This window comes from Lynx rufus, unplaced genomic scaffold (assembly GCF_022079265.1).
Source record: "Lynx rufus isolate CCGP_SWC_20201006 ecotype Redwood Valley unplaced genomic scaffold, mLynRuf1.p SCAF_6, whole genome shotgun sequence".
Lineage (NCBI taxonomy): Eukaryota > Metazoa > Chordata > Mammalia > Carnivora > Felidae > Lynx > Lynx rufus.
Window position 1 is genome coordinate 47,667,815 of NW_025814878.1, and position 14,819 is coordinate 47,682,633.

Here is a 14,819-nt window from a genome sequence, read left to right on the forward strand (position 1 = left end):
TATAATTCAAGGATCTCATTCTTACAGAATGTCAGCAATACGATTATACAAAATAGCACCCTTCAGTTCAACTACAAAATACTTTATAAACATTTCATTAATTTCGATCAAACTGAAGGACAAATATTACTTTACATATCGATGACTATTTTAGAAGATACGGTTTCTTGAGTACCAATATATGCCAGATGCTAACCTAAAAGCTTTATATATGTTATCACATTAAATCTTCACAACAGTCATAAGAACACCAAGGCTATCTCATCTCCCACATCCAAAGTTAGGGAGGTTGAAAAAAATTGGCCAAATTCACACTAATAAAAAGCAGACTTGGGGTCCAAAGGCAAGATTCTGAAACTCTGAGGTTCATGCTCTTCTCACTATTGGAATATATAGCTACATCTCTCAACGATAGTTAAGGTTTCGTGCAGAAAGGTTGTCCAGAAGCAGTACTAGGTACTGTTCACCTGCATGACTCTTAAGTCCTTCAAACAAGATGATTAACAACATGTCCAAACCTGGACGCAGTATCTTCCCATCCCAAGACTGGAATTCATAGTGTATTCCCTACTCTAATTAATGGAAGGAGTCACTCTTCACCATCTGGATAGCAATCAACCCAGGAACTCTGGTACACTTAGCAAGACTGTTTCTAAGACCACAAGACTTAGGAGTGATTTTTTTATAGTAAATTCATCAACGAATTTCATAATAAAGGCCTCTTGGGAGACCAGCCAGTCAGCTTTTTCCTGGACTAAAGCACTATTCATTTAAAGCAACAACTTCTCTACATATACTATACTCTACATATATATACTTTACTATCTTGCAACAACATGAGGTATGCAGGAATATAGTAAAAATGTTAGCAAATTCAATTTCACAAGGGTGAGCACTGTAATTCACTTGCAACAGAAATTCTGCTCTTTTAAGACAAATTTTCAAAAATGTTTTCGTTATGAAGTCACTTCTATCAATTATCTTGTGTTTTTGTAAACAACAGGTAAATATGCAATGCTTTTGAAAATTTTGTGACATTAGTCTTCCATTTATCCATCAAATATGTACTAAGTTCATATTAGATGCCAAGCACTGTACTTGGAGCTGGAGATGATGAGCAAAAATCGGTACAATCACTGCTCTTCTGTGCTTAAACTTTAGAAGCAGACAAACTTTCACACACCATTAGAAAACTGTATTTGTAACTTATTAGCAAGTAAAGATATATGGTAAAATAAAAGTTATTTATGATAGGGACATTCAACAAGATAAGGGAAACTCAGAGAAAAGTGCATTTGACCTAACATCTACAGGAAGGGGAGTCAAAGACAGGCTAAAACAGTCTGGACAAACAAAAGAGTACCAGAGGTGCTGTATCCAGACTGTCTCCAGTTCTCCCATTCTCTCTTAAATATGTCCATCTGACTTTTATACTCTTTACTCCACCAAAACTGCTCTCAAGATCTTCAATGACCTCCACATTACTAAATGTAGTGGTCAGTTAATCAATCCTTATCTCATTTGATCCAGGACAGCACTTCACATACTTAGCACTCCCTCATCCTTAACCACTTTCACTTGGCTTTTAGGACACCACACTCTGTGGGTGTTCCTCTCTGTTCACTGGCTGCTCCTGCACAGTGCCCTTTGCAGATAACTCCAAATCAACCCAAATTCTATGGAGTGCCTCTTTCTGTGACACCAACTATTCTCAGGCTGTAACTGCTGTCAAAACACTACTGTGAAGTCCAATATTCTATCTACAACCAGATCTTTCCCGTCATCTCAATACTCATTTATACAACTGCTTACTCTGTACTTCAACTTGAATAGCTTAGAGGCATCTCAAACTTTACATGGCCAAACAAAACTCTTGATTTCCACCTCTTTACCTCTGTACACAAATCTGGAGACTTTCTCACAACATTAAATGGCAATTCCCTCCTTTTAGCTGCTCAGCCTAAAAACTCGGGACTCACCTTTGACTCTTATATGCTCACACCTCATGACCAATCAGCAAAACCTGTTGGCTATACTATCATAATAGATCCAGACTGTGGTCTCTTCCCACTACCTCCACTGTTATCACCCTGGTCCAAGCTACCATTATCCTCTCTCACCTGGATTATTACTAGAGCTTCTTAACTAGTGTCTCTACTTCTAAACTTCTAAACTGTTTCCCTGTGGTCTATGCTCAACACAATTTCAAATAAGTAATCATTTAAAAAAGTCAGATCATGCAACTCATCTGCTCAAAGCCCTTCAATGGCTTCCTATTTGTTAAAAAGTCAGCAGAGTCCTTTCAATCACCTACATGACTTCCTTCCTCTGTAACATCATGTTATTCTCCCCTGCACTCATTGTGCTCCAGCCTACACTGCTATTTTTTTGCTCCTGCCCATATGCCTTTGCACTGGCTGTTCTCTGCATAGGAATGTTCTTCCTCGAGGTATCTGCACAGCTTATTCCTCCTGCTTCAGATCCCCTCAAATGTCCCCTTCTTGATTAGGTCTTCTCTGACCACCTTATTTAAAATTGAACCTTGCCCCCCACAATCTGGCACTCCCTAGTCCCTTTCCTGGTTTATTTTCCACTGCATTTGTCTTCACTTGCCACATATATCACATATTTATTGTTGATTTCCCCTTAACAGAATGCAAGCTCTAGGAGAATAGGGACTTTTGCACAGCTGTACAGTTGACCCTTGAACAATGTGGGGGTTAGGAGTATCGACCCTCCACCAGGAAGTAAAAAAAAATCCCTTAACTTTTAATCTATATAACTTTTGACTCCCCCCAAACTTTACTAAAAGCCTACTGTTAACCAGAAGCCTTACCGATAACATAAACAGTTGAGTCACACATATTTTGTATATTATATACGGTATTCTTACAATAAAGTAAGCTAGAGAAAAGAAAATGTTATTATGAAAGCCATAAGGAAAATAGATTTGCAGTACTGTACTTACCAAAAAAAAAAAAAAAAATCCACACGTAAGTGGACCTGTACAGTTCAAACCTGTTGTTTAAGAGTCAGTGTATATTCTGCTCAATGATATATCTTCGTTGTTCCATTGCACACTAGATACTCAACAGATATTTGTTGAGTGTATGAATGGATGAAGGGGAATATGAGAACCAATGACTGAAGATCTGTAGGGCTGAAGCAGAGATAGGTGGAGAGTGGTAGGTATACGAAGTGAGGCTGGAGAGGTAGAAAGGGACCAGAGGACATTAGGCTTTACAAAGAAGCTTTGCCTTAAGAATACTAAGACACCAATGAATGATTTAAGAGAAAATCTGGTCAGATTTGCATTTCAAAAAGATCATTATGGCTCCTGTGTGGAGAACTAATGGATAAAGGTCAGAGTGAATAATCACTATTGCAATGGTCCCGGCAAGAGATTATGGCAGATTGGAAAAGACTGTGCTTCTGTAGATGGTGGGGAAAGGATGGATTTGGAGGGTATTTGGGAAATGAGATTGATAGGATTCGGTATAATTGGCTATAAAGGTACGAAGGATCAGAAGAAATCAAGAATAATGTGTAGTTTTCAAATTTTCACAAGTGGATGGTAGGATCCTTAACTGAAATGGGGAACACTGGAAAAGAATCAGGTTCATTAGAGATAACCATGCATTTGGTTTTAGGCATGTTGAGCTCGAGGTGCTTTTGAGAATTCCAAAAAGAAATATAATGGAAATAAATATATGAAAGCTGGAAAGATAAAGTTGGATGGAGCTATACATTTAAAAGTCATAGGTGGTAGTGAAACCATGGGTATGGATGAGATCATATTCAACTACACAGTAAAAAAAAGGACATAGATTTAAGAATGACCCTACTCTTTGTGGGCTGGACAAAGGAGGATGAGGTCAAAAAAAGGACAAAAAAGGAATGTCTTTTTTATTTTTTAAATCGTACTCATAAGAAGTTCACGTTTAAAAATAAAATCTGGTTTAAACCAGTAGCATTGAATGTAGCAAGGCTACATTAGACTAATTCATCAAAACTATAAATCTGTTGAAGGACAGGTCATTTTCAGAAACTATCTGGTAAATTCACAGTACTTGTCTCTTTGCAACTTCAAAATACGTCAATACACAAATATTATCCTTCCCAAAATATATACGATTTGGCTTACTGCAATTTTCCTGAAAATATCTCATCTTTCTCACTTCTGGGACTCACCACATGCTATTCTTTTGGCCCTCTTTCCCTGGTATAAAGATTTTCCTGACTTTCCAAGATCAAGCTAAGTTATCTTCTTTCTAGCCATCCTAGATAGCCAGATATAACATCATACTATAACTGTGTGTTTAGCCATTAGATTCTGTAACTAGGTAGAGGCTGTGTCTTTTTCACTGTTGTATACTCAGAACCTAACAAGGCTATATTTTTAGAAACACATCTATTCTGCAACGTTTAGAATTAAAATCTAATTTGGTTCTCAGTCCATTAACTGCCTTTCACATCTTGACTTTTCTCATAAGGAATGACTTTTTAAAAACGGTAACTTAAAAACAAATGACTGAATCCTTTAAATATACTAAATTTTGGATATTTTTATAGGTCTTCTTTCATAGAGTATCCTTAAACCCTGCAAACATTGATTTCTAGGAATATTGGGGATTCTTTTCCCCTTAGTCTCATACAAAATGGATTTGAAAACTCTCTTTCAAAGGCCTGCCTGGGATTTCATTCGGGCGCATAAAGCACCGAACTCGCCTACACGATGGCAAACAAAAGTGCAACTGCACAGGGATACCTAATCCCTCGGCGTTAGTCCGCAGCAAGATGCACTTGTTTTCACAGCATCTCTGTTGCCCGGCCTTCTGCCGCTCCCTCCGACCCTCGGGACTGCGACCATTTCCCGCGCCAAACGCGCCCTCGGCCTTGGGAACCTGGACTACTCCTTCCCACGCAGATTATTGGACAAAGTCCCTTGGCTACGAGGATAGCCCTAGATGGCGTCGTCTCCAAAATCCCTGAGGAAATGAAGGAAGGAAAAATCCTGTCCAAGGAAAAGTGGCAGGCAACTCTACAGTGCTCACCCAGTCGACGCTCTCAACCTCCGTTCGCGCAAACCGTTGGCTTGAAGGCCGCTACGGACAACGTCGCAGTGGCTCCTGGGGACTGTAGTTTCTATCGCCAACAGAATGCGTCGGCCGCATCAAAACTACATTCCCCAGAAGTCAATGCGAGGAAGCCCTGTCTCCTCAAACCGCGGGTTTGGCGTAATAGACCGTCGCTATTTTCAGGCTAATCTTAAATTTGGATTCAATTTCTTCCAGGTGTGTGTCTACGTCCTCTTTCTTTTTCGTGCTTGCCTTGTCTGTAATTGTTTCAGTGTACTTCAACGCCTCCTTACTTTTCTTTCCCTTACTCCAGTCCAGAGAATCCAAACGTCAGGGCACGGAAAACGCCCCCGACGCAAAATGCCCCTTAAGCGCCTGCGCCCTGCTCGCCATCACGCATGCGTAGCAGCCGGCAGCGGTGGGAGGCCGCGCGCGGACTTAGGGTCTGGAGGTAGCCAGCGGGAGGGCGGGGCTTTTTCCAATGGCTTTGCCTCTGCGGGTCGCGTCTGCTTGGGCGGGGAAGAGGGCGCTGGGGCAGGGGCGGCTCCTGGTTTCTGTCGGGCGGAGAAAGGGGAGGGGCTGGTGGGGTGAGGACCCCATCTCCCCTCCCTGCTCCCGCCCTCTGGGCCGAGCCCCACCGATGGGGCTGGGCGAAGGGGCGGGCTCTGCGCCTCAGGCCTCACTGCTCCGCCAGCTTCGCGGCGCAGCCCGGCATTTAGGGATTGCGGGCCAGCCCTTTGCCTTGCAGGCTTAGTGGGAGGTGGGCGAGGACGCAGGAATAGGAAAAGAAGTGGCGTCCGCCTGGGAGTCCAGAATCGTCGGGGCCGGAGACGCTTTCCTCCAACGCTGTAGCCGAGACAGCGGCTGCCGGAGGCTGCCGTCCCCAAGGAACGCCTAGGTCTCCAGCCGCGGCGGCCAGTGAGCAAGCGTTTGGCGAGATTTCCCCACTAGCTCTTGGCCGGCCGCTGAGGCGAAGGGAGGAGCTGCGGAGGGCGGGGATTGGTGCCGGAGGAGGGGCGGGGTGGGAATGCTCTTGAGAACCCGGTGGCCGCCCAGACCAAAAAAACCCGAATGGCTGGAGCGCGTTCAACTGTTACCAGCCTTTTTGGGCAGAGCACGGATTTGACAGCTCCACAACGTGAGGATATCCGCTGACCCCGCGAGACAGAGGAGAGCACTTCCCTGAGACTGCCTGTCCAGCAAAGCCAGCGCTGTAGGGTTTCAACTTTCGAACTTTTTTCAGTCTCTGACAAGGCTTGCCCCTTCATGTAGGAGAGGGTAAGTTCTGTCTTGTAGATCGCTTGAAAGCCATCAATATAAAAGACACTTCTTGTTCCAAATGTCAGCCAGACATCTGTGTTTTCATGACGATTCGGTTTCTCTGATTTTATTCTTACATTCCTCGTTTTAAAAATACGAAGTGCTTTTGGGGACATGCTGAAGGGTAACTGAAGACTGCAAAGAAAAATCTCCAGTTGTCATGGCTGAAGGAGAGAATGAAGTGAGGTGGGATGGACTGTGCAGTAGAGATTCAACTACTAGAGAGACAGCACTGGAAAACATTAGGCAAACCATTTTAAGAAGAACCGAGTATCTTCGTTCGGTGAAAGAGACACCTTTTCGTCCATCAGACGGGCTTTCAAATGCTGCTGCTTTGGATGGGTTGAATAAGCTTCTTGCTCATCTGCTTATGCTTTCTAAGAGATGTCCCTTTAAAGATGTAAGAGAGAAAAGTGAGTTTATTTTGAAGAGCGTCCAGGTAAGAAAACATTGTAATTACAACTGTCCATCTAGTAAAGCGCAGTTTTACTTGCAGTTGTATTTGCTTCTAAGAGGTGGTTAAGTGAACTCATTACGAATTCATTCTACATCTTATTGAGTGGCTTGTAAAACATTGAATTTGGGACCAAAATTGAATAAGGTGAATTAAAGTGAAAGCAATTTTCAAATATAAGTAAATAAGCATTGTCTTTCTAGAGAGTTTTGGAAGCTGCATTCCTCCTGGAAAAATAAGAGAAAGTTACAGTTAATGGCAAGTAAAGACTTGCTTTTTCATTTTTACATGTTGTTAGGAAGTATAGCCAGTGTACTTTTCACACCAGTACAAACAATATTGTGTGGAAAGTTTCTCATTTAAAAGCCTCTAAAATGATAAATGTTTCTTTGCTTGTTCAAGATAAATGGTGAAACAATTTTTCTCTTGTTCTTAAAAGCAAAACAAAAAAATCAGGGTCTGTTCTCTAAAGGCAACCTTTCTTTTAAAAAAAATGAATTATATAAAATAATAAGTCTATATTATAAAGAAGCTAGCTTCTTTATAGTTGAAAGTTGAACCCAGGTTAAGTGAATGATAGAAACACTCCTGTGGTAAATTACTTAGTTTTCTCTGTGTTTGCCTCAATTGTTTTCTTCACATATATACCTACTTAAGTTTTGAGTGCAACCAATTAAGAATGTTAATTTTCCTCCTCTTCTATACATAATCAAACTCTCCTGTTTTATTGGAAGATTTATTAGGAAGGGTTTGGTTTGAGAAAGGTTTTTATATACTAAGAATGGTCAGTGACACTATGTCTAAGTTACTGAATCGAAGTCATTTATGAGAAGTTCTTAATTTACTTGGGTATATATGTCAGCTAAGATTAATAGTTTTTCTATTTTGGTTAGTTTGAAGCAATAGAAAAATAATCATGTCCATAAAATGAAGACTCTGTTTAAAATCTTGGGATATTTCTTCTCAGAAACAGTTTGGGAACAATCATTACAATTCATTTATCCAGAGTTATCAGAGAGGAATTAATTTTCTAGATTCCTGATGTTTACCCTTTTAAGCATCCAAAGTTATTTCTCTATTTCTTAGACTGTAGCATCTACAACAATCATTTTTCATAATAGAGTCATTATGCACATCAAGTACTGTTGTATAGGTGAGGGTAGAGTATATAGGACTATAGGATCCACATTTTTTGAATTTGTGTTCAATTTTTAATAGTTTTTTTGTTCCCTCCCTTACTTTCAGTACACTTTGTTCTCTTCCTAAATCTTTAATTTTGCTGCTTATTTATATCCAAATGGGAAACCAGATAACCAATTTGGTTAAGAATTATATTAAAAACAAAAGTAATTAAGCTCTGGGGAGTGCAGGGTCAAAGGACTGTGGTATATTGGTAAGTAAATGGGTACTGGAGCCAGACCTGAGCTCAAATTCTCCTCCTTTATTAATGTACTGCATAACCTTGGACAAGTTAAGTTACTTGATCTCTCTTAGCTTGGATTTCCAACATCTATAAAATGGGAATAATAACATAGAGCTGTTGTGAGAATAAATGAGATGTAAAGTGCCCCAGTACCTAATGGATGCTCCTCTCCTTTATCGTAAGTGAAAGACACGGACTACATGATACATATTTCAAGATTCATTCCTCCTGCAAAAAGATTCAAGAATCGCCTCCACAGTGAAGGTTTTCCATAAATTTATACTTTTCATCTCTGCATCTACTGCACTGAATTCCTGCTACTATTATAACAGGCACTTTACTTATATTGTGCCATAATCACATGTTTATGTGACTGTCTCCTCGGAGGGCTGTAAGGTCTCAAGAGTATTGACAGGGACCTGGAAGCTACTAAATAAATATCCAGTGTCTGAACAAATTTATATTTGGCTTCTTTTTATTTTTTATCAGCCTGAATAAAGTCACCAGATTAGGGAGTTTCCATCCCCACATCCTTAATTTCATGCCTTCATTCAGCAATTGTTTATTGAATCCATGGTGAATGCCATTCTAAGAACTAAGAACCAGTGATAAACAACTTTGACATTCTACTGGAGAGAGACCATAAACAATAAACAAATAATATAATTTTAGATAGTAAGGGAAGACTTCCCTGAAGAGATGACATTTAAGCAGAGATTTGGTGAATGAATAAATATAATCCAGGCAAAAATGAAATTTGTGAGGGGGACATTCCACACATAGGGAACAGGTGCATGAAGTCCTCATGGCAAGAGAGAGCAGATGAGGTCTAGGACCGGAAAGTAATACAATGTGATTGGAGCATATGTTTGAAGAGAGAGTGAAAGCTTAAGCACATCCTCTGTAGTCAGACCTAGCTCTAATACTTTATTAGCTCTACAATGTTGAATACATTTCTCCTTGATTCAGTTTCTGCTCACAATGAGAATAAAATGAAATAATGGTTGCAAAACATAGCACAGTGCCTAGCACATAAGACATGCTCAGCAATATTAGGAATTCTTACTGTTCTTAAGCAGGAGTTGGATAACAGGATCTTGAAGGCCAAGTTAAGAGTTGTGGACTTGGGGCGCCTGGGTGGCTCAGTCGGTTGAGCCTCTGACTTCAGTTCAGGTCACGATCTTGTGGTCCATGAGTTCGAGCCCCGCGTCAGGCTCTGGGCTGATGGCCCAGAGCCTGGAGCCTGCTTCCGATTCTGTGTCTCCCTCTCTCTCTGCCCCTCCCCCATTCATGCTCTGTCTCTCTCTGCCTCAAAAATAAATAAATGTTAAAAAAAAAATTAAAAAATAAAAAAAAGAGTTGTGGACTTTATCCTAGGAAAAATGGGAAGCCACTGAGGAGTTTTGAGCAAGACGGTGACATGATCCACGGTGTATTAGGATTACTTTGGAAGCAATGCGGAGAATGAATTTCGGGGGTGAAGAGTGGATATGCAGCATCAGGAGATAATTCCACCAGTCCAAAGCAAAATTATGGTTGGATTAGGGTGTAGTGGGAAAAGTGGGAAACAGTGAATGGGCTTGGGAGATAGCTAAGAGTTAGAAACAGGAGATAGTATTGAATTGGATATAGGAGATGAAGAAAATAAAATAAAGGATGCTCTCAAGTTTCTGGCTTGAACTACTTGATTACTAGTTCAGTCATTTCCTGAGACAGAAGAGTGGTAAAGGGTCAGTTTAGGAGGAGCGGTGAGTTTTGTTTTAGACATGTTGAGATTAAGTTACCTGTGATGCACCTGATTAGAAATAGCTCCCGAAGGGATTTTTGCCCCTGCTACTACCATTGTAGTTCTGCTATTGTTATCCGTCACTTCTCCAGACTTAACCCATCCTCCACCTTTATATCCATGCTCCACATAACTGCAGAGTCATTTATCTAAAATGAAATCTGATCATGTTACTCTCCTGTCTAAAATCCTTGAGGATAGAATTTAAACTGCTTGAGAATGTCACATAATGTCCAGCATCATCTGGCTTCCACATACTGCTCCAGCCTCCCATGAGAAACCAAATAATTAAATGTGGTACTCCATGCTTTCTGTTATTCATTGGTAGATCAGCAAAAGCTGAACTGAATTTGCAATCCCTACAGCTGTTCTGCTCTTGATTGTTTTAGGTCAGCTCAGAGGACTGTAATCAGGAGCAAAGTTGGTGGGACAGTGATAAGATGGATCAACTCAAAATGGCTAAACCTGTATATAAAAAAAATGGCACATTGGGAAAGAACATTCTCTGTATTCCTGTTCTCAGTTTATTGATTTCACAACAAAATACGTAAATCCATTGAACACATTTTTGAGAACTGTTCTGTGCCAGGCACTGTACTTCAGACTGGAAGATCAGTAAGATTTGTTCCCTGCTTTGGAGGAAGGTCTTCTAATAGGCCTTATTTATGCTGGGTTTGTTGTTGTTTTTAACCCCATAGTATCTTTTCGATATTCTTGATTCTCTGAACGAAGGAACAGAAGTGTTAACACTGGCCTGATACACTATTATAGTCCACTGGTGAACTGTAGTTTTAGGGTGCAGGTAATTAAAGGAGGAATGTGAGTGTGTAAATATTCATCAAAAGATTATGAAGAGTGTTCAAAATAGTCAAGTACTTTTCTAAGAATGGTCATTTGATCATTTTCATTTCTGTACTGTGAAAAAGGGAATCTGTTAAGTTTTTTTTATAAGATTGCCAGCAATTAACACTGTCTGAAAATAATTTGGCTTTAGAAAATTTAGACCAAGTAACAAAGTATGTTTGTTAAGTGGGGTGGAGGAGGCTTTCCTTTAGTGAAGTGATTGTTACCCCCCCCCCTGGGGGGGGGAATGAAACCTTAGCTGTTGGGCATGATGCACATTTCAATTGTTAAAGCTGCAGTTGGAGTATCCATTTGATACCAATTTGGGTAATATATAGTTTGTAGGTTTAACAATAAGAGATTTATTATTTAGTATAATAAATCTTGAGGTTGGGCAATTTCAAGCTTCATGGATTGATTGATTAGCTCAACTGTATTCGTTTTTGCCTTCTTTCTGCTCTCCTTTCCTCAGCATAGCAAGTACTGTCTCTGCTCATGGTTGCAAGTTGCCTTATTCCAAGCACCATGTGTAGTCATGACTGTTTGTAGCTGAGAAGAGTTTCTTCACATGTGTTTATCAGGGAAGAAAAGCTTTTCTCAGCCTCCAGCAGACTTCCTGTCCATTTTTATTGACTAGGGTTGGGTCACATGCCCTTTTCTAAGCCAGTCATTGGCAAGGAAATTGGGCATTTCTGGTTTTGATTTGAACTAATCTGCATTCAGCCATTAAGAGCCAGGAGAGCCCCATCACTTGAACAAAAAAATTTCTGTTGGTGAGGAAGAATGGGGATAAGAAGGCAGTTAAGTTTAGTCAAAGGCTATAAAAGTTGATCTTATATCTAACTAGATAAAATATTGCTTTGGTCTATTATAATTTAGATTCTATTAGGTTGAAACATAACTTATAATGATGCTATAAAATATACCAGATTAGGAGCATTCTAGAAGCAGATTTGGCCTTTTGAACTGATTGTTTTGATTTCTTTTTTACTGCTATTCCTAGTCAAAACCAAAAGTTTAAGGTGGTGCATTTCAAACAATTCACTGCTACTCTTAGCCACAGCAAATACGAGTCTTCTTTCAGTATTTGCACTAAACTTCTCTCTTCCATATCCACTATTTTCTGGCCTTATTTTATTGATACACTGAGAACTCAGTCCCTTTCCTTAGGAAAGCCTCCTGCTTTTTCTATTCAGTGCTTCCTCTCATTCCTACCTTTGACCACTTTCTTTAGTAGCTTTTGAACTCAGAGGAGAATGCTATTTACCCTCGGGTTGTCCGTGTTTCTTTGGATAGAGAATGTGAAGAAATTGAAAGCAACTATTAACTTTTTTTTCCTAAATGGTTTGAAGACAAAGTGAGAGCTTATCTTACCCCCCACCCCACCCCCTTCCCCAACACTGGCTTACAGGATGAATCATATCTGTACTATCTGTCCTCAGTGTCCTCTTTGTAATATATAAATACATCCTGTCCTCTTCCTTTGTTCTGACTTGTCAGAAAGACTGAAACTAACAAGGACACACTTTTTTTTTTTTTAAGTTTTCAGATTTCAAATATTTAATTCCTCTTACAGTGTCCCAGATGGTCTCTACTACCATGAGGAAAAAAACAACAAAAAACAGAATGATTATTTTAAAAAATGGTTTCTAGTACATTGTTTAATTTATAAATGGGATGTAGTGTTTTGTAGGAAAATGAGATGTTAAACACTTATTAGATTTCAATTTAAGGTCAAGGGTTGCTCATGGCATCATGAAGGACCCTCTGAAACAATAGTTTAGCTTAATTAAAATTACTTTCTCATGTTTAACACTTTGTGCCCTTTAAGTGCTGTATAGATCATTCATGAAATAGAACATTTATGTTCTTTTTGTTTTAGAGGTATTTTTTCCTTTTGGTGACTGTTAGAAATTTGTGGAATATCTTTTAACCATTTCAGTGGAAAATAAATTAATAAGAACCAACTTAAGGATTTATTGAAACTTTGACCTGACAGAAAATAGCATGGAATCTTGGGTATAATAAAGGATTATCAATCACTTAAACTTTGATACAGAAGGGTCCTATTTGGTGTCACATCATAATCATAAAGAATATTCATATTTGAAAACAGGCAGTGTTTATTTAGAAGCAAATTAACATGGAATGGAGGAACCATAGAAATGGGAAATTTTTAGAACTTGTGGAAGGACAGGGAGATAGATGCTAGGGGAGGGGAGGCAGTGCTTAAAGTGCACGGATGGAAGTCCTGTAAGCAAGTAAGGTAAGCAAGCCTTACCACCAATTTTTAATCTCTGTCACAGTTTCTCAAATCAGACTATTTTTTTCGTACCATGGTAAAATACCTGCTTTTTAAATGGAAGTCAATGGAAGATAGGCTTTACTTTGACCCAACTTTCCTAGATCACATTTATTACATTAAGTGAGACCGTCATTGACCTTGATGAAATTACCTAGTACTTTAATTATGCAGGCACAGTATACTCAGGGGCATCTGAGAGTTCTTCAGAATTTTGATGATGGTATTGTTGGGGGCATTGGGCAGACTGGAAATTTCAGTATGAAAACCTCAGCTAGATAGGCAGTCTATGGGAACATTTCATGTTTTGCTTTTTTTCTTTTTCCTTTTGGTTACTACACTGAATTAAACTAGTGCTTACCACAATATGCATTAAAAAAAAAAGTCTTTTAAAAGATGCTTATTTTTAAAAAATGTTTTTTTTTTTTTTTACTGGATATACTTGGGGAGTTATGTAGGATAACAACTAGGACCATTTATTGGATCTTCCCAGTTGGCATTGTTATTGTTAAAAGTCTTTGTGTTACTAGTAGACTGCCACAGTTTTGACATTTTTCAATTTATAAGGAAAAAAACTCGTGAAATTTGGCAACACAAAAATTACGTCTTCTCATGTTCTAATCTCTTTTATATAACAAAATAGGAAAATCTTATAAGATTGCAATGAAATATGTACTTACCTTAGAAAAATGAGACACTTTTAGTTTTATATTTTATTTCTTACCCTGTTTTTAATTTTAAAAGGGAAACAGCTTCATCGATTTATAAATTATTACTTATGAAGTTACCTTAAAACAACTTCCTAAGCTTTTAAGCCATACTAAAGGGAAGTAACATTTATGATGTGAATTTTGTGAGTTATCTTTTCCAAATCAACTGTCATATATGCATATTCATTAACTGAATAGTATTCAGTTAGTGTTTTAACTTAAAAATTGTTTAGATTGACAAGCTAATAAATATGCTTTTTAAAAATTAGGACAATTTGTCAGTTATATGTAATATTCAGTGAAGTCTAATTAAAATCTTAGTTTATCCCACTAAAAGTAAGCATTTACTGTTTTGATACTTCAGTGTTTGACAAGCATTGCACACTTGTCTTAAAATTTTACATGATTTCATTTTCTAGCAAGTTGGCAGGTGTTAGCTGTCTATAATTATAACTGAGTGATTTTTCAAATGCTATTCATAGCCTAAACACAGTAAGATATTCTTCCAATCATGTGATAAAGACCAAGCCTTGCAAAATAGAGGTAGAGTGGTCTGTTCAATGGTACTGAAGGACATATTTAAGAGAAGCCTTTCAAAAGTAAAAAGTGATTTAAATGATAGGGAGAGTTTTCTCACAAAATAAGGTCTCTCAGAGTTGTTGATATACCTCACCAAATTAAGCTGAGTCTACTTTTTTACCTAACCTTTTTACCTAACAAGTAATGTATGCTTTGGCAGACCTAAGTTATAAAATATAATCTTTATTGATTCAGTTTTGTTGATGATAGAGGTTCGAAGTGCTAACAGCTCAGAGCCTGGAGCCTGCTTCAGATTCTATGTCTCCCTCTCTCTCTGCCCCTCCCCCTCTTGTGCTCTATCTCTCTCTGTCTCTCTCTCTCTCT

The 14,819-nt window shown here is 38.9% G+C and overlaps 2 protein-coding genes across 6 annotated transcripts in view; one reads left to right on the top strand and one right to left on the bottom strand.

Annotated features, from left to right (window-relative positions):
• The window catches only part of CEP57L1 (centrosomal protein 57 like 1), a 77,509-nt gene extending 72,410 nt beyond the window's left edge, over positions 1-5,099 (bottom strand). The window contains exon 1 of one of the 2 annotated variants that reach the window (XM_047102582.1): positions 5,055-5,099. The gene's annotated coding sequence lies outside the window, so the exon portion shown is untranslated. The remainder of the gene's footprint in view (positions 1-5,054) is intronic. The other variant, XM_047102581.1, reaches the window with a different exon arrangement.
• Positions 5,100-5,665: 566 nt separating this feature from the next.
• The window catches only part of SESN1 (sestrin 1), a 116,926-nt gene continuing 107,772 nt past the window's right edge, over positions 5,666-14,819 (top strand). The window contains exons 1-2 of one of the 4 annotated variants that reach the window (XM_047101583.1): positions 5,666-6,356; positions 6,500-6,837. In XM_047101583.1, coding sequence (XP_046957539.1) covers positions 6,559-6,837 — 279 coding nt within the window. In that variant the 5' untranslated portion in view covers positions 5,666-6,356; positions 6,500-6,558. Of the gene's footprint in view, positions 6,838-14,819 lie in introns of all 4 variants that reach the window. The other 3 variants (XM_047101582.1, XM_047101584.1, XM_047101589.1) reach the window with 3 other exon arrangements.